The 18,302-nt window shown below is 42.2% G+C and overlaps 3 protein-coding genes across 3 annotated transcripts; 2 read left to right on the top strand and 1 right to left on the bottom strand.

The window, feature by feature from the left end:
• Nucleotides 1–1,115: 1,115 nt before the first annotated feature.
• ahsa1b (AHA1, activator of heat shock protein ATPase homolog 1b) lies at nt 1,116–6,076 on the top strand. The gene is made up of 9 exons (XM_070978662.1): nt 1,116–1,453; nt 2,940–3,130; nt 3,416–3,498; nt 3,584–3,701; nt 4,067–4,158; nt 4,244–4,372; nt 4,458–4,559; nt 4,661–4,712; nt 5,078–6,076. The coding sequence occupies exons 1-9, from the start codon at nt 1,374–1,376 to the stop codon at nt 5,248–5,250; spliced, it is 1,020 nt and encodes a 339-aa protein (XP_070834763.1). The 5' UTR covers nt 1,116–1,373; the 3' UTR covers nt 5,251–6,076.
• Nucleotides 6,077–6,149: 73 nt separating this feature from the next.
• On the bottom strand, nt 6,150–9,057 carry LOC139341928 (dr1-associated corepressor). Its single transcript, XM_070978664.1, has 6 exons — nt 8,918–9,057; nt 8,070–8,142; nt 7,749–7,842; nt 7,476–7,592; nt 7,018–7,117; nt 6,150–6,739 (listed from the first exon to the last, which is right to left on the bottom strand). Exons 1-6 carry the CDS (start codon nt 8,957–8,959, stop codon nt 6,713–6,715), a joined length of 453 nt encoding a protein of 150 aa, XP_070834765.1. The 5' UTR covers nt 8,960–9,057; the 3' UTR covers nt 6,150–6,712.
• On the top strand, nt 8,004–17,340 carry LOC139341927 (phospholipase B1, membrane-associated). The gene is made up of 12 exons (XM_070978663.1): nt 8,004–8,244; nt 10,644–10,678; nt 12,241–12,331; nt 12,835–12,893; nt 12,991–13,058; nt 13,178–13,221; nt 13,415–13,535; nt 13,818–13,869; nt 13,953–14,033; nt 14,312–14,377; nt 15,556–16,185; nt 16,340–17,340. Exons 3-11 carry the CDS (start codon nt 12,301–12,303, stop codon nt 15,679–15,681), a joined length of 648 nt encoding a protein of 215 aa, XP_070834764.1. The 5' UTR covers nt 8,004–8,244; nt 10,644–10,678; nt 12,241–12,300; the 3' UTR covers nt 15,682–16,185; nt 16,340–17,340.
• The last annotated feature ends 962 nt before the right edge of the window (nt 17,341–18,302 follow it).

Raw genomic sequence — 18,302 nt, 5'->3', positions numbered from 1 at the left:
TTAAAACATTTTGGGAAGATTGGGTTTGAGCCGAAAACCAGCCGGTTAGACTCCTTCACTGATCTGGGATCTCACAGGTACAGTAATTATCCTTCATACCAAACCTGGAGAGGATGTTGCTCACGGTGTGACGGTTTAACTTATGATGTAAAACAAGCATTTTCTGTCTCATACCGTCACCAGCTGACTCTTCACCTCACAGCACAGAGCTTCTGCAGGGGGAGCTTATGCAAACATGCTATCCCCAAGATCCCACCACACAGGAACGCTGACCAATCAAAAGACAGGCTCAGGTATAATTGATAACATTAAAAACCACTGCACTTTATTTAGCTGAGCAGCTTCCAGGGTCCCAGTATTGTGCATGCTGGCTTGCTGTCGTGGCTTCTGAGCAAATTTTTGCAAAATTTATTTTGACTTTTGTTTGTCTTGCTATGACATGTCCAAATATCTGCCATGAAAAAGATACAGAATATAGAAAAAGATGCAGGATAAAGAGGGAGGTAATGCAGCAACATGACATCCCACCTGTGAACACGATCCATAAAATAAAGATGGTACCATGTTTAATCCCCATGTCAGCAGTGGACTGTGCAGTGATACACACTGCAGCATAAAGGAACGGGCTGTTTGAAGCTGGACGGACTGAAACAGCAATCCTTTATTTTCTTGCTTACTGTCCAATATGTAAATTCTGCTTGTGGGAGGAATGTGTTCAATGTGAGCCATGTAAATGCTCAGGGCATGTCAGTAAGGCAGTTATTAACATTATCGATCAATCATTTTGCCTTTGAAATGCTCAAGGTGAGGTCTTCAGATGTCTCGTTTTGTCCAGTAATCCAAAAATCAATGATATTCAGTATGTGACAGATGGAGATTGTTTTTGTGTCAGTCAACTAATTGATTTGTAGTTTGATTGTTTTAGCTGTACATGTCATTTTCATAAAGAAGCCCTTTGGATCAGCCACTAAATCTATTTTATCATTGAATAAACCGCTTTATTTGTTAATGTGTTGCTAAAATAAAACAAACGCGTCTTTGAGAAAACAGTTTACTGATGACTGTCACAAAATAATGCTCATGTCCTTCGTTTTCATGGTTTTCTTTCTTTCCAGAGGCCTTCCTGTAAGACGCGGAACCATTCTTCAGAAGACTACTTCCGGTAGGGCGGACATTTTCACCGCGTTCCACAAAGTTCTGTTTCCAGCAATTTCTGTGCACGGCGGATAAACGCAGGAGCACCGCTCGAGAGCCAGGCAGCAGCGGCGAGAGGCTTCTAGAAACAACGTGCATCGGACAGTCACCGGCAAACCGGCCGCTCTGCTCTGCTTCCGACGCTCCTCATAACTTCAGAAAAACGTCCAGCTGGCCAAATGGCTAAGTGGGGAGAAGGAGACCCTCGATGGATCGTGGAGGAGAGAGCCGATGCGACTAATGTCAACAACTGGCACTGGTGAGATGTAATGAAAGGACACCGATTGCTAACGTTACTTATCCTGCTAATGCTAACATCTCACATTCAGCTCGTACCAACGAGCTACAGCTGTCGCTTTTGGACTATGTCCCCTATGCAGATCGGTTTTAGGTTCATAGGCAGCTCTGAGCGCCAAATATAGAGTATTATTAAAACAAAGAGTCATATTCGAGGGCTCGAGCTAACCGTATGATGGTTTTCTTTAGTTAGCTTCGCCTGTAGCTAGCTGCTGTAGCTTCAGATGCTGGCTTTGACGTGGGTAGCGGTCGGTAGTTGTTAACGCTGTCTGTTTCAGCACACGTGTTACGGTGTAATAACGTCATTTAAAGTGTAATTAAATGGTGAGAAAGTTTTCAGCTTCTGATATTACACCTGTGTAGAACACCTGAAGTGACTTAGCCCCACTCACACACTGTAAAGGTTATCTTACAGTTCGTAGCTACAAGCTAAAGAAAGACAACGTGTCCAATAGATCCAGATTTTAGTGTCCTTTCTGTTGTGTGTGTCTTTCAGTGAGAGCTAAGCAGTAATGTTAAAGTGTCCGTAAGTAAAGGATTGCACAAATATCCTACATATTGAATTGGCATCCATAACTCTGTGCTGCTTTAAGGGTTTCCTCATTGTAAGTGAATTCACCTCTATGGTGATATGATTCAGGTCAGAAATGCATTTCTTCATTTTAAATATTTAAAGAGTTGTTTCAGGATGAAGATGGACTTTAGATGATTTTGAGTTGTTACACCATGGTCCCTCCTTTCTCTTCATATTAAGGGAGTTCACAGTTAAAACTTCCAAAAAAGCCTTTAGATTTCTTAAAATGCAGCTTTGGTGACTTCAGACACTGATGCTGGCTGGCAGTGAAGGCAAAGAGGGAAGTTTGGAGCTTCTCTTGACTTTCCGTCAGCTTGAAATACTCCAACGTCGCTCCAGTGTGTGGTTTTACAATAGATGCTACTAGCTGCAGAACATGCTAACAGCAAATCAAATCGGCTAACCAACTAAATTAACAGTAATGCAACATAAAAATGCCAAAACTCAGATTCTGAGCTTGAAGCCGGTATTGATCCTTCCTTGAGCGTCAGTTTTTAAGTGAATCCTGCTTTGTATTGCCCCGAAGCTGTCCGAAGTAAAATGGTTTGCACACACATAAAGTTAGAACTGTTAGCCTCAGAGTTGTTGTTGTTGTTGTTGTTGTTGTTGTTGTTGTTGTTGTTGTTGGGAAGTTTCCATCAAGTTGATCCACTGGCTCCTCATGTCCTCTGATGGGAGTCAATGGAGACTTTTAGATCAGGATGCACTGGTCGTAAACACACTGATATCTGTTGGCAGCTTTGCATCTTATGTGTTGCATTAGTATACAAAACATTGAACAGGATGGAAGTGAAGAACACGTAACGCTGTAAATGTATTGTTTACCTGTTTGGATGCCCTGTCTCATCGCTGTGGTCTCTGCTGGATTTTTCAGGACTGAACGAGATGCAACAAACTGGTCGTCAGACAAGTTAAAATCCCTCCTCATGGGGTTGACCGTGGAGAACGAAGAGGGGAGCTGCGAGGTGACGGAAGTCAGCAAGCTGGAAGGAGAGGCCTCGATTAACAACCGCAAAGGGAAACTTATTTTCTTCTATGAATGGAACCTGAAAGCTACCTGGACCGGTAAGCACAAGACTGAGGCTGCTCTTTGTTTAGTCGGGGGGGATTTGGTTAAATATATGTTCAGTACTGGTCACACGTCTGCCAGCAGTGGTGATGACTGCCTTAGCTGCCATCACTGGGTGAATACAGAGGAAACAAACAGGAAGCTGGCTTAATCACCTCCCTCCTGCAGCGTCTGTTTCCTGAAATGTCATCACCGCTTTCTCATTTTGACATTCTATAATCAGAATCGGTTTCATTGGCCAAGCAGCCGAGCTGACGCCTGCACTCTCTTCATTTTACCAGGAAAGTCAAAAGCTGGAGTGAAATACAAAGGGACGATCGAGGTTCCAAACCTGTCTGATGAGAACGACATGGAGGACCTCGATGTAAGTTTCGCTGAAGAGCTCACGTGTTTGACTCTGACTGCTGCACGAACACTGTGGTGACCCCCGCCCTCTCATCTTTGTCCAGATTTGTGTATCGTTGAATAAAGATGAGCCTGAAACGCCGCTGACCAGCCTGATGAGGACAAAAGGAGCCGAGAAAATCCGCGAAGCTCTGGGAAGCTACGTGGAGTTCTTAAAAACAGGCGAGTGAAACGATCTGAAGTGACGTGAAACGCGTCGTCTGACCTCCAGAACTCAGACCACAGGATCCTTCATCAGTTTACCTGTTTACCCCAACCCTTTAATGAAAGCTGATTTAAATCACAGCCATGAGCCTTTAATATTTCTGCACCAAATAAAAACCAACACAAACTGAGAAAAATAAATGTGCTGTTAAATGAGCGTCACTGTGGATCTTTGCTAACAAAGTTGTAAACATCCTCAGCAGTTATTCAGGTGGACTCAGTTTTTTATTTGCACGTGGCTGTTAAAGAAGTACTTTGAAATCAGTTGCGATGAAGAAAAAAATGGGTTTTAAGATACTTTTTCTTGTGTGTGTGTGATTCAGAGTTCACACAGGGGATGATCCTGCCCACAGCCAATGGTGTGGCCAAGCCTCCGTCCACATCACAGTCCAAAGCCAAGCTGGATAAAACTCAGGTGGGTGTCTCGTTCTCGTTCTGAGTTCTTCAGTGTTTTCCTCGAGGCAGACTCACCACACTTTTCTTCTCCTTGTGTGGAGCAGATTTCCTCCTCGAGCAGCACAGCTGCTCCGATCAACACCGGCGTCAAGATCCCCACCTGTAAATTCAGCATGAAAGAAACCTTCCTCACCTCGCCGGCTGACCTCTACAGGGTCTTCCTCCACCAGGAGGTGAGGGTCAGCTGCTCGTCTGCTTGCTTCACTCAGCTCTTCATCCGTTTCCCCTCTGATTAAAGTGTCTGCTGTCCGTCTGCAGATGGTCCAGGCGTTCACACATGCTCCAGCGACAGTGGACGGAGAGAGAGGCGGAAAGTTTCGGCTGCTAGAAGGAAACGTTTTTGGTGAATTCACAGAGCTGGTGAGACTGACGTTCAGCCTTTTACACCGTCAAATAATCTGGATTATGTCATGTGTGTATAGAGTTGTCCTTCATATGACGTGGACTCGTCCTCTGCACAGGTTCCTGATGAGAAGATAGTTATGAAGTGGAGGTATAACAACTGGCCCTCTGGTATGTTCATTCAAACTCAATCTCTTTTAATATAAAACAGTATAATATTTGCTGAAACAGAGTATTATTTAGTAAAAAATGGCTGATTTTATTGCTTTGCATCATTTCAAACTACTGAAACTGAGAATCTGTGGCAATTTTTGGTTGTTGAATGCTAAAAAAAAGAATCCAATTTAAAGATCTTTATGTTCTGGTAATGTGAGGTGCATTTCCATGATGCTGACATTTTATAGTTTAGTGAATAATTGATCAGAAAAATAAGACAAACACAGAAACTGCAGGTCATCAGATCAGAAATGATGAAGAGTGAGTTGCTCAGAGATAAAGACTCTTGGCGCTAACGTGCCGTCGTTCCTGCTCCGCAGAGCATTATGCGACCATCACGATGACGTTCTTGGACCGGAGCAGCGAGACGGAGCTGAAGGTGGAGTGTCGAGGCGTCCCGGACAGCGAGGAGGAGCGGACAAAAGAGGGCTGGAAGAGATACTACTTCGAGGCTATTAGACAGACTTTTGGCTACGGAGCGCGACTCTTCTGAAGACTGCGTGCCATAGTCCTGTTTCCGTTTCCGTTCTCGATTTTTAAACTTGTCCTTCGATCTGTCTGCCACAAGGCGTCCCACTGTCAACTCAAGGGTTCAGGAAAGAGACGAGAGCTGAAGGCCGATCTGTCGCCGTGTGTATTTGTAAATGTTTTAATTTTTGAACATATTTAAATCTAGACTTCTCGCCGTAAGTATTGGGGTCAGTGATTGAGCGGAGCCTGAATGGACTGTGCCTGTGGGACTCTGGGTGGAAAATGCATTAAAGCAAAGAATCGATTGAACCACTAATGCAAATTGGCCTCCACGTCTATGAATACAGAATTACTGCAAGAGATAAAATAAATGTTTTTTTTTTGTTCAGAGAAAAAAAAATGTTGCTTTGAGAAGGATTTTTTTTGTTTTTTTTTTACTTTACTCTTTTCAAGTGTAACTGTAGTGAAGATGCTTTCAGCCAAGATGCATGTTTCATTTCAAACTGCGACTGAAGATCTGAACTTTGCTCCTGGAGTCTGTCACTTAGAGCTCAGCAGTGTTGTTCTTTCAGTTGTTTCGCCTCGGCCTGATTTCACGCTCATTTCCAGCCCGGCGTCCGTCTGCGGCGGTCGGCTCAGCCGCTCGGCAGCGGAATGTGAGAAGTGTTTGGGTCCCTCATGCAGGTAGCTAGCGTAGCAACTTTAGAGAGACGTTCTGCAACATTTGGCTTCAAAGTGTAAATTTCCAGTAAAAAGTTCAGAACAAAAAGCATCTATTTATTCATCATTTCATCCCTTCACACTGTAAAAAGATGAGTTGGTTGGAATAAACCAAATCCTGTCTGCTCTTGATTTGTTTTTTTTTTTTATGTGAGCACATCTTTCAACATCTTCATATTAAATCTGTCGATCTGAGAAGCTGAAATGAACGTATTTATTCAGTCTGATGACATTTCACATGCAAAGGTGAAGCCACAGAATAAGCACTGGCTGTGGTTTTAAAGGTTGGTTTGTCGTCGAAAAGGTTTTAAAAAAACTGGGGTTTTAACCACAAAGACATCATGTCTTACAATTTAACACTGCGCAACATTTATTTTGTACTTAGTTACAAAACAAAAGATTAAAGCAAACAAAAAGCTTTAGAATTTAAAAGTCTGAAGCATTTCATATGTGATCATTTCAGTTTGTTACACACAGAATTCAGGTTCTTGTCATCTGAACACATTGGTTACAAATGAAAAGTGAAAGGACTTCCTCACAAAACGCCCTTTTTTCCAAAAACTAAATAAAGTATATATTTGCAGGCAAAGGTCTAAAACATTTTAGAACTTAAATATCTTTTTTTTTCCCCAAAACAACTTTTTTCCCACAGTAAATTTCCCCTCCAAAGTGTTGACCCGGACCAGCAAAGCTCAAATAAAGACAAACTTTTAAACCAAAGTGAAGCGATGGAAACGATCTTTCCTCCGGTCGAATGCTCACCGTCAGAAGCAGATGAAAAGCTCCGACTCCTGCAAGAAACACAGCGAGGGATTCACCTCAGAGGAGTCAATGAAGGCTTGTTTCCTGGGGTGTGATACACATTACAGCCTCACGGGGGTGCTGTTGCAACTCCTTGTTAGCTGAGCGCTCAAACATCAACACAATCCCACAGCAGCATCTGACCCTTTTAAATATAATAAATAATCCAGATAAAGGAGCTCCTCCTAATCTGCTTCTTGTATGTAAGAAGACAAAAAGCACGTCTCGCTGCGGTGCGTTCAAGCGTCTGCAGTCGCAGAATACGTACGCTGGAGGTGGAGTCGTTGTCCAGGGAGTCGAGGCTCGCTCGTGGCGCCATTTCTACCACTTCAGCCGGTTTTTTAACAGAAATGTCATGCCGTCTGGTCCTGGGGAGAAGATCATGTAAAATATTTAATTTATATTTTTATTTAATTTTGATGACTGATTCATTGTTTCAGTAAATGTTTAAGCAACAATGTCAAACTCCCGTTCGGCCTGTCAGATGTGAGGATCTGCTGCTTTTCTTTGTCATATATGATAAACATCACAGCCCTAATATGGAAATACTGTACATAACACAAACATCCTTTTCAGTGTTGATTTAAGTGAACTTGTGTCATTTAGAACAAGCTGCAAATCGTTTAAATACGCGACATGAAACCTCACTTCCTTCCTTTAACGCTTCTAAAAATGCTCGTAACCTCTGAAGTCAGAAGCAGCGATGAGAAATCCTTCAGACTCTACCTGTATAACGGCCACATACTCATGCCTCTGTTGTCCTTCTGGGCTGCCGTAGATGTGGCTCGCTCCACCAGGTCTTTGAGGAAGTCGAAGAGCTTCTCTGACTCGATGCACTGCTTCCTACAGAGCAAGAGGAGGCAGGCAGTGAATGCATCACACCTGGATTTCCTCCTCACGATACATTTACTGACACGTTTATTGTATAGAGTGTATAAACTAAAAAGACACCAGCTTCTTCCTTTCTGTCCAGCTGAAGGTGGAGCATCGCTTACTCACATGTGGGCGACGGACACGACGGTGCTGAGCTTGGACTGAGTTATCAGACAGGTTTTGGTCAGCAGACACTTCAGGAACATTTCCAGCGCTCGAGCTGACGGCTGCAGTTCAGGACTTTAGATTTCTGAACTCTTAAACATAAAACATCCTTTGCTGAAGAAAAAATGCAGTTTAGAATTACCTGTCAGAAGGTGTTGCATGTCAGATGTTAAGAGTGTGTCTATTGGAAGGACTACAACTCCCAGCATGCTTAGCAGAGGGCTGCTGCAGAAACGGGGATGACAGAACACGTCCAGCTCATCTGTAGGTGTGAAAGGATACAGATGATCACAGGCACCGCCATCGCGATCCTCCCCACCTCTGCGTCCTTCTGCATGATCTTTTTGATGCGACTCTGGCGGCAAAAACAAAGATTTCACCGTTTTCAGAGAAAAACGTGAGGAAAGTTTAGCTGCTGCATTCAGGCTCTCATCGTAAACCACTGCTTCTACAACATGTAAGGATGTAAATCTTGTCTGCCGAGTACTTTTATCATCTGATGTTGGTGTGAACAGCTTCGCATTTACCACAAGTTGTTAAAATGTGTGTGTACTTTTTTTTTAACAAGGTATATTTCACATCATAATCATCACAAATCATCTGCCTCCGGTTGAACAATGATAACCTCAAAGGGCAAAGGACAGAGCAGTTAGCTTAAAATACAAAACTAATAAGAAAAGAAAAGAAAAGAAAAGAAAAGAAAGCTATGTCTGATTAGCTAATTTAGGGGCTTTTTTTTGTTATTTACAAGTTTTAGTGATTCGTTCAAGAGTTTTAACTTCTTCCTCCATTGGTTCTAACAGGATTTAATCTTAAAACATACACATTTATAACTGCAGATCTTCCCAAGTAACGCCGATATGTTGAGAATGTAGTCAGTAAGTTGAAAACACCAAACTTGACTGTATCTTGACTGTAGCCAGTCCTGCATATCGCTCCTGAAGGATCTGACGCTTGACAGTCGTAATGTATGACCACTTTATCAGGACGGTGAGTAGCAGAATTCCTGACAGCCCCTGAAAGCAGCACGGGCTCCCAGCACTCCATGCTACATGGAGGCAGCTAACTGTTAGCTTGTTTTAACAGCGCTTTACGCATCTTTAACGCGGCTGAACAAACTTTAAACTCACCGGAGGGAAACGTACGTTGTATCTTCTCTTCTGTCCGGGCATTTTGCTCGCTTTAACCCGCGCGGTTCGATCACATTTTTCATGTTTCCAGCGCAAACCGCCGCCAGCTCCATTTGTTTATCTTCAGGAGGAATAAATCTGAAAAACTGTTGGTGAAAAAAAAAAAAAAAAAAAAACACACACACACACACACCTGAGGTCACCGCCGTGACCCCCGTGATGACGTCACGACGCTAGCTTTTTTTTTTTTTCATAGCTAGCTAATAAATATTAGCCTAATAAATCATTTTAAAAGGGCAAATGGCAGGTTATTTTTACATTTAATACAATCACCCTTGAATTAAACAGTTAGATTTTTAATTATTTGCTCAAATTAGATTAATTAAGTACAAAAAAACGGTGGAAACACGAAACATGATATATAAAAATATAAAGTAATTCCTCCAAAAAAATCAAGATTTTATAGAAATGGGGGAAATGGACACGTGGCCTCCACATCACAGAGCTGGTTTTCCCTACAAATGAAATAAATTCGTATAAAACTTTCCAACAATATAAACTCAGTCATATGATGTGAAGCTCAGTTTGGAGAAACAGATCAAATATACTTTTTCTGGTCATCTGAGGATGAGTATCTCTCACTTTTGGGCCAATTTTTCATTTTTCTTTCACACAAATACAACACAGTAGTTTACTTTCACACATGAAAACATGTTTATTAGTCATGGTGATACACTGCAGATCACAGATAAAGATTTTATTGCTGACAGTTAGAGAGCAGCAAACACATGACGTGAATGTGACGTATCTGCAGCCACTGGGCCAGAAATTTTTAAAAAAGAAAAGAAAAAAGGCAGAAAAAATCCTGCATTAAAGTGCATAAAATAGCAAAGTAATTGATAAGAAACGTAATAAGAACAGAGATATACAAGCACTCAATGACAGTCATAACTTCATAACAATGGAGGAGATTCAACAGTACAAAGCTCTATAAAAATACAGACTTACAAGTAGTAAAGACACACACGCACACACACACACACGCTTGCAAATTAGTGAAAATGTGTAGAAACCTTTCTTACACTTTGAGCTGCTCAGGTGTTTTCAGGTGACTGCAGGGATATTTGATTCTTTCTGGCTCAGAGAAAAAAACAAATGAAAACTTTTTGAGAAATCTTGATTTAGGATCCTCGTTATCTTTGAACGTGTGCGGCCTTCGTCAGTGGACGGAGAGACGCAGCTGAACGTTCAGGAAGACGCCTGTTTGTTTTCTGCCATTTGTCGTTTAAGACACTTTAATTTGGACTTTACATGCTTGTTTACAATTGACGATCACATTACTGCCCGGCAGGTTCTGCATGCATTAATGACTGCAAAGGTCAGAGATAAGGTTAATCAGCGTCCTTTACGGAGGTTAGGTGAGGCTAACAAAGCTCAGAGCCTCAGAACTCTTTATTTTATTTCTTGGTTTCGTCTGAGGGGCGACGACATGTCGTCCTGCGTGCTGTTTGCTCTCTGTGTATTGGCCTCCTGTCATGTGGACGGTAAGAGCTGAAATCTATCATCGTGGAGGGATGTGAGCAGTCTGTTTGCATTTTCTTGCCCTGTGTTCATTTTCTTTGCTCAAAACAATTATTTAAATTATTATTATTATTAGTCTGTCCACAGAATCTGGAACAAACTTTAAGATCTACTTAACTTTAACTTAACTTCTTCTCTCTTGCAGGCTACACGCTACAGGAAAAAGCAGATTTCGGCCAGGTATTCTCTCCATTACACCTCCTCCACTCTGAATAAGTGACAGAAATATATTAAAATAATATAAAATCAACTGTAAACTCAATACTGCAACTTGTTCATTGAGCTCAGACACAGAAAAAGTGTCAGAAAAGGATTTTTAGAAGATTTCTTTTCATACTTCATGTATTTATCAGGTTAAATGTTTGAATATGTTCTGTGAATGAAATCATTTAAAAACCTTCTGAGAGTTTTCAGACTGATTTATGTAAAATGTCCGGTCTGCTGCGTTCGGTAGTTTTCTATAGATCGATAGATAATATCGTGTTGACGGTGCAGAAAACCCTGTAATTATTAACAGCGGTCAGGTGTAACGGCTCATCTCTGAGCAGCTGTCACCTTAAACAGGTTCATTAAAAAACTTCATGCACCTGAATCCAGAAATCATCCTGCAGATTTTTCTCATGAGCGGAAGCAGCAGCTTGATTTTCCATTAAGACTCTCGTTTATTTATTTATTGTTCTTCTGAATATTTCAGGGAATCTTCCTCTGTGACGTAGTCCCACGTCAAACAGCCGCGTACGTTACTTCAGTTTTTATTATTAGAAATATGATTGAAGTACAGAAAAGTCATTCCAAGTACACTTTATACTTTTTGTGCTTCATTGAAAGTACGTTTGACTTTAAAAAAGTGTACTTCTGAATACACGTCATAAAGTTCTACTTAAACGTATTCAAAATGAATATACTAATTCTGCAATACTTAAAGTGGTATTTCAAAGTACTTTGTTGTACGTGTATTGTAAATTGTGCTTAAGTGTACTTTTAAAAGGTGTACTAAATTACAAATACTTTTAATAGTAATAAAGTACACTTATGAAAAGTATTTTTATATTCAAGTCCTTTGTAAAACACTAATAGCAAACTTCAGTAACGTGTACTTTAATTTCACTTCATGTGAAGTTTAATTAAGTATATTTCCAACACTTTGGTGTGTTTTAAATGCTTTTCAATCTTGATTTTCACAGGTGTACTCAAGTGATACTCGAGGACAACTTGAGTACACTTAAGGACACTCGAAGGCAACAAAAACAGCACGAAGTGTACTGAGTACATCCTTCAGAAAGCGTATTTTAAGTAGAATAAACTGAGGAGTGCTGGGCCAGTGTTGGATCTTTGTTTCACCTTTATCTTATCTTATCTTAAGCCACACAGGACAGGTAAAAAACAACTAATAAAAACACTAATAACATTTCTAATACAATCACACTTCATCCAAAAACAGCTGAAATTTAATCTTAAAACAACCCGAGAGCTGCTCAAAACCAAAAATCCAGACTAATGCGAAACAGAAACACAACAATAACACATCAAGATGATGGAAATACACAAGAAACACCAACAGCCTGAAGAGGACGTGGCTCACGCTGGACTGCTGTGGACAAACACTCGTTAGACTCTGACCGTCAGAGTCCACGAGAAGCTTCTGAAAGACCAGATCAGAGGAGTGTCGCTCACATTGGACAGGGCGTGTGAAGAGACGAGGACTCTGAGCAGGACAGTGTCTCTGTGTGCTTCTCCTGCAGGACGTCCGAGGACCGGATTTCCTCCAGCGAGCTCTGCATCCTCCGTTCAGCTGTCCTGACATGAGTCCGTCTCCCACCGTCCCCACCTCAGGTGAGTGTCACCTGACCGACACACAGCCACGCAAACTAACTGAGTACATTCACTTGAGTACTGTAAGCAAGTACTGCTTTGAAGTGGTAGTATTTCCATTTTGTGCTACTTTATACTTCTACTCCACTGCAGTTCAGAGGCAAATACTGTACTTTTTACTGCTGTCCAGGCCAAACAGTAGTTTACTTCATTACAAGTACACACTGCTTAATTTAAAGTATGTTTGAAGTATACTTCTAAAATGTGTACTTCTAAATCGATGTCATTAAGTTTGTACTTTTTTAAAAGTGAAACTGCATCACTTGTACTTGTTACTTGTACTAGCAGAGTATTTCTACGCGGTGGTACTGCTACTTTTGCTTAATATGTGAGTGTCACTTCAGCTGACGGCGTTCTCAGAGGTGTTGAGTTGAAAGGTGATCAGGTGTGAAGCTCACCTGCAGAGCCGTGCGTCAGGTGTCTGAACTGACTCTGACCGTTTCCTCGCTCGTCTTCTGTTCCAGTTGAATTCGTCCGACCTGCAGACGTGAAGGTCATCGCGGCGCTCGGAGACTCTCTAACTGTGCGTGAGGCGGTGTGCACAAAAATCTGCTTCCATTCAAACCAGTACAGCTCGTAGTGGAAACCATCACAAATCAATACAAGGTGTTTCTTTGCAGACGGCGATTGGCGCCAACGGTTCCACGATTGCAGCCATACCTTTTGAATTCCGCCAGGTGTCTTGGAGGTAAAGCGGTCTGTGGATCTTGTTTTTTTTTAACCAATGGAGAACTCCAGCTCTCACCTGTCATCATCGTCCAATCAAAGGCTGTCCTGACTCCTGCGTCCTTTTCCTTTCTTCTGCAGCATCGGAGGATACGGAACTTATCAAAACGTCATCACACTGGCAAGTAAGTTAGTTTACAGGGAAAAGATCGTAGTTTAAAGACCACAGACGCACCACAGAAGAAGAAAAAAGTCCATTTTCAGTTTGTAAAGCTAAAAGCTACCTGAGTTAGCAGGTTAGATTAGCCAGCCTGAGCTAATGAATGAACTCTGCTGGAGGATCTTTATGAGCTCCTGTTTGATCGTCTCATTCTCCAGATATTTTCAAACTCTTCAATCCCAAACTGCTCGGCCCGGCGCCCAAGATGATGCTCAGCGGCCTGCCAGCGACCATCAACGACACCGGCTTCAACTTCGCCGTCACCGGCCACAACACCCTGTGAGACTCGGTTTGTTCTTTCTCTTTGGTTCATTTCCACTTCTTCCCTCCCTGCAGAGATATTTAAAGTCAGCGATGAGCTCTGTTAAGTTTCAGATCGCTGGGGGACGTTTGTGGTGATATAAAAAAAGTGGAGTGCAGCTTTAAGATGTGCGACAGAGTTTGATCATGGAGTGTTTCCCCATCAGTTCAAAGATCAGCATCACTGCAGCTGCAAATGCTTTAATAATCAGATGAAGATGTTTCATCTCAGCGGTGAGTCAACGCTGTGCTCCTCCACAGAAACGTCTCCGATCAGATACGACACATGATAGACACGTTCAAGTCTTATCCGGTGAGTCTCAGATGATCAGTAATCTTAATTTTCCTCTTTGTGTGACGCTCGACCGCCAAACTGAGCCAAAGCTTCTTTTCTAGGGTCTGAACTTCCAGGAGGACTGGAAGGTGGTGACGATGCTGATCGGCATGAACGACGTCTGCGACTACTGCAAGAACAAAGTGAGAGTTTACTGTGTTTCTTACTGGTGAAAAATCCTGTTTTTTAACGCAGTATCCTGGTCAGGACAGAAAATATACGATTGTCGTGGGAGACAGAAAGCACCTGTTTTCTACTGATTACTGTGAAGCAGTGGAGGGTATATGGGATAAATTGGATCTAGAAATGTGAAATATTTAAATGGACATGTTTGATGAATGAAGTAAGAGCACAAAAATAAGAAGAAGAGAAGAAGAATGATGTCACAATGTTAAATCTGATCCTGTCGAACTCTCCACAGGTGATGTTCTCCCCCGACAACTTCATTGACCACATGACACAAGCTCTGGACCTGATGATGAGCGAGGTGAGAGTTTATGTCTCAGAAGGCCGGAGACGAGACAGTTTGATGATTTCTGCAGCTCTTCAAGACAGAAAATCTGAATATCACGCCCACTTTAAGCAGCGATTACTCAGGTGTGCACAGGTGTGGACGTGAACCAGCTGAATGTCAGGCATATCTCTGTGGCAGCAGCTAGTTGTTGGCGTGTGGCTTCAAACACTTTTGTCATCAGACGGGGTCGACACATCAAACGAGCTAGCTCACCTGTACCCTGTCAGCCTGTAGCTTTAGCTTAGCCATCAGCTCAATGCTAACATGACCATGAGGCTGCTGTTTGTGTGCAGATATGCTAATCAGAGGCTTATTGACGTGTTAACATTAGCATGATACAGTTTCCTGTCATCTCTCTACCTTCAGCTGTCGAATGACTATATAATATATAAGAATTGGGCCGCAGTCGAACAGCTTTTCTTGCTCAGAAACTGGTTGAAATGACCCAGAAGTATCCAAGTGGCAGCCATGACAAGAGCTGCTCCAGTTCGCTAAATGCTAAAGAAGTGTGCTTCACTGCTTCCTTTCTTGTCTCCTTTAGCGTAGGATACACTGGACCATGCTTTATGGAAGGAAAGGAGATCATGTCGACCCACAATTCCTTGCAGCAGCAACATTTAAAGCAGACTCATGTCAGTAAATCTGACGTCACATGATTGCGTAGCGTAGTGATTGTCTGAGCGCCTCAGTCCTTCACCTTCACTCGACCTCGATGGAAATCGTCCTGAGGTGTTTACGCCAAGTGTTTTTTAATTTCTCTGAGTCTTCGACCGCAGCCCGTCATCTCTGCAGGCCTGCTGCTAATGTAAAACAGAAGAAATGCAGGGAGGTTTAAGTCTTCTTACACAACGGAGAAACTGTTCCTGCAGCCAGATTCAGTGATAAAGCACGTGTGAAGGTCTTTGGCTCTGAGCTGAGTTGCCTAAGCTGTGGATGTATTGTTAAGCCTTTCACTGACTGTCCCTTTGTGTGCTCTTACATCTGTGTTTCCTCATGCTCCCCTTCCCTTTCGCTTGCTTGGGAACAGTTTGTTCTCACCTTCGCTATCACGGCTGAAACCACCAGGTGTGAGGGAGGATGTGTGGACCTTTAAAGCCGCACCGCTCAGCCTTCAGAAATGACTTGGCTCGTGATTTGTCGTCTGGTTTCAGATCCCCAGGACTATCGTCAACGTGGTGCAGATTCTCCCCATGAAGCCTCTCAGAGAGGTTCGCCGTCCGACTCTCGCCTGCCAGCTGCAAAAGTCCGCAAGAGCTTTTTCTTCTTTCGCCTGTTGATCTCGAGTCAAACTGCAGGATTAACACCAGATTATATCAAAAGACGTAGAGCAGATTCCTAATGAGGTGATCAAAACCTCATCAATAAAACATGAAAATCAGGTTTATACCAAACTTTTGTTCCACTTAGTGTCCAGAATGAACTGTTAAACACTTTGAATTGTTCAGAATAACCTGAAATATCAGGAAATCCTTTTTAAGGAGACAGTTTTAGAGTCAGATAATCTGCTCGTTTTCTAAAATCCCCCAATCTCAGCACTAATAATCCAAACGATGTGCTGCAGTATGTGACGTGTAAATGACGCCGTGCAGCGCCTGAACAGGGGTTTCATGTTTCATACATCTGATAACTGATCTGATCAGTCTGTTAATTTGACAACTTGATGATCCCACAGTGTGATAATCTGATAATCTGCTCACAGGAGATTCTGCTCCTGCCTCGTCCAGCCTAAAGAAGACTCCCCCGAGCTGAACGAGGTGGTCGAAGTGAACTATGAATTCCAGGTGAGTCAAGACGACTCGTCACAACGTCACTTCTCCATCCATGTTAAAACACCTGAACAAGAAGAAAACAGATGAAACTCTGCTTTTTGTCTTTGGAAAGAATTTATTTTTTTACTGTTGAACCCGTCGTGATGATGATCTTAACTTTGCATAGAGGCGACTGAAGGAGCTCCTGCACAGCGACCGATTCCTCAAGAAGGACTTCGCTGTCGTTCTGCAGCCTTATTTAGAGAAAGCACAACCTGCGAGACTCCCCGTAAGTCTCACGCTCACATTATTCATGTCGTCATTGTTTGTCAGTCACTGTTTCTGCTCCGTGTTCTCCTTCTGGATGTGACTTCAGGACGGGACGCTCGACTTGAGCTTCTTCGCAGCTGATTGTTTCCACTTCACTCTGAAAGGACACGAGGAGCTGGCGAAGGGGCTGTGGAACAACATGGTGAACTCACGTTTTTAATGTCTGCACAGCTGTTGAATATGGTGTCAGCTAGCTGGAGGTTTGGTGGAGAGAAGTTCATAAAATAATGATATTTGAATCAGAAGTTTTTGCACAAAGTGCCTTAATTGGGTTTAATTGCATGCATTAAAAACAAGAAATCATGCAACATCTTCCAGATAAAATGGCTGAAAGGTCACATCACATCAAGTTTCTCTGATACTGACCCTCAAATGCTTCCTCAGTTCCAGCCTGAGGGAAAGAAAGAGATGATAGAGATATTGTCTGAGCCAATAAAACCCATCTGCCCACCGAAGGTAAAACACAGCCAACGGAGTTTCACGTTTGTGAATGTGGAGAATAAAACTCCTTTAACCACATCTATTTTCTGGCGTTTCTCCAGGAGCATCCCTACATCTACACCAGACCCCGAGCGTCTGCGGCGATGCCCAAACAGCTCTCCGTGGACACGGTGATGCTGCTTTCTCTGCTGTCTGTGCTGAACTGTCTGTAGCTGGACAGGCAGAGCGACACCGACTGAGGGTCTGATCCCTCTGGAGCCGCCGCACCTGAAGCTCCACCCCCACTGTATGCAGATCGATTGATCAGCTGATGATGTGATCAGTCAGCAGAGCCGTTTGTGACGCTCTGCTTCTGAAAAGATCACATGTTCAACCACCAAAGAAATGTATTTATTCATTAAAATGTAATCAATGCATAAAACACCGTGTTGTGTTTATTAGTGTTGTCTCTCCGGCCTGAGCTGAATGTGTCAGCCAAGAAAATAAACTAAAAACTGGATCATTACTTGTTGTTTATAATGTCTTCAGAATAGATTGTCTTGACTGTGTCTGAAGATTTTGTCCCCTTACGTCTCACGTCTGACGCTGCTGTGATGAACTTGTGATTTGAACATTCTGTCATTTGATTGGCAGATGCTCTGACGGATAAACTTGAAGGGACATGCAGCTGTTGATCGCTTAGTGAAATGAGTTTTATTATCATTAACTTTACTCACTAATGACAGACAATCAAACATTACAACAAAATTTAACATCCATGCTGCAGCTCTAACTCTGCTAAATGTTGTGAGGCCTCATTCCCTAAAACTCTGCAGTGACTTTCAAAAACTATGTCGTACGCTTTTGTACGAGTAGAATAAAATCACCATGCTTTGCACCATGCCATCATGCTTTATCTATATATCAGAGATCAATTAATAGCAGTCAAAAACATAAATACATTTGATCAATTAATACAAAGCTGATCTGAACTGATGCACACGGCCTTAAATAAACTCCCATAATAAATAATTTTGATAATTAATCATGTAAGTCATATCTGTCATTATGTTGACAGATGCGCAAACAACAACAGATTTAATGGATCTATTCACTACACACGTACTGTACGCTCATGTACTATACTGTATGCTGTACATGTACCTGCACATAAACCCTTGAACCTGAACGTACTGCAGATAAACACATAAACTTATCGTCTCTGACCTTTTTATTCTGAAAACATCTCGTGTCCATTTGTTTAAATCGTCTCCAGCTGGACGTTTATCTGTAAGTAAATAATTTGAATACATCTTCCACCACTGTAGAAATGTTTTCTATATATGTATTCCCATGGGTGGAATGTAACTGAATACATTTACTCAAGCACTACACTAAAG

This window comes from Chaetodon trifascialis, chromosome 14 (genome assembly GCF_039877785.1).
Source record: "Chaetodon trifascialis isolate fChaTrf1 chromosome 14, fChaTrf1.hap1, whole genome shotgun sequence".
Classification (NCBI taxonomy): domain Eukaryota; kingdom Metazoa; phylum Chordata; class Actinopteri; order Chaetodontiformes; family Chaetodontidae; genus Chaetodon; species Chaetodon trifascialis.
The sequence above is the reverse complement of the archived record's forward strand: the minus strand, read 5'-3'. Positions and strand labels throughout refer to the sequence as shown.

Coding starts and splice junctions, on each gene's coding strand:
- ahsa1b (XM_070978662.1), top strand. CDS start 1,374: ATGGCTAAGTGGGGAGAAGGAGACCCTCGATGGATCGTGGAGGAGAGA. Junction 4,373..4,457: donor GGGTCTTCCTCCACCAGGAG/GTGAGGGTCAGC, acceptor GTCCGTCTGCAG/ATGGTCCAGGCGTTCACACA. Junction 4,713..5,077: donor GTATAACAACTGGCCCTCTG/GTATGTTCATTC, acceptor CCTGCTCCGCAG/AGCATTATGCGACCATCACG.
- LOC139341928 (XM_070978664.1), bottom strand. CDS start 8,959: ATGCCCGGACAGAAGAGAAGATACAACGTACGTTTCCCTCCG. Junction 7,118..7,475: donor AGTATGTGGCCGTTATACAG/GTAGAGTCTGAA, acceptor TCTTCTCCCCAG/GACCAGACGGCATGACATTT. Junction 6,740..7,017: donor ACAACGACTCCACCTCCAGC/GTACGTATTCTG, acceptor TGTTTCTTGCAG/GAGTCGGAGCTTTTCATCTG.
- LOC139341927 (XM_070978663.1), top strand. CDS start 12,301: ATGAGTCCGTCTCCCACCGTCCCCACCTCAG. Junction 12,332..12,834: donor TCCCACCGTCCCCACCTCAG/GTGAGTGTCACC, acceptor CTTCTGTTCCAG/TTGAATTCGTCCGACCTGCA. Junction 12,894..12,990: donor CGCTCGGAGACTCTCTAACT/GTGCGTGAGGCG, acceptor GTTTCTTTGCAG/ACGGCGATTGGCGCCAACGG.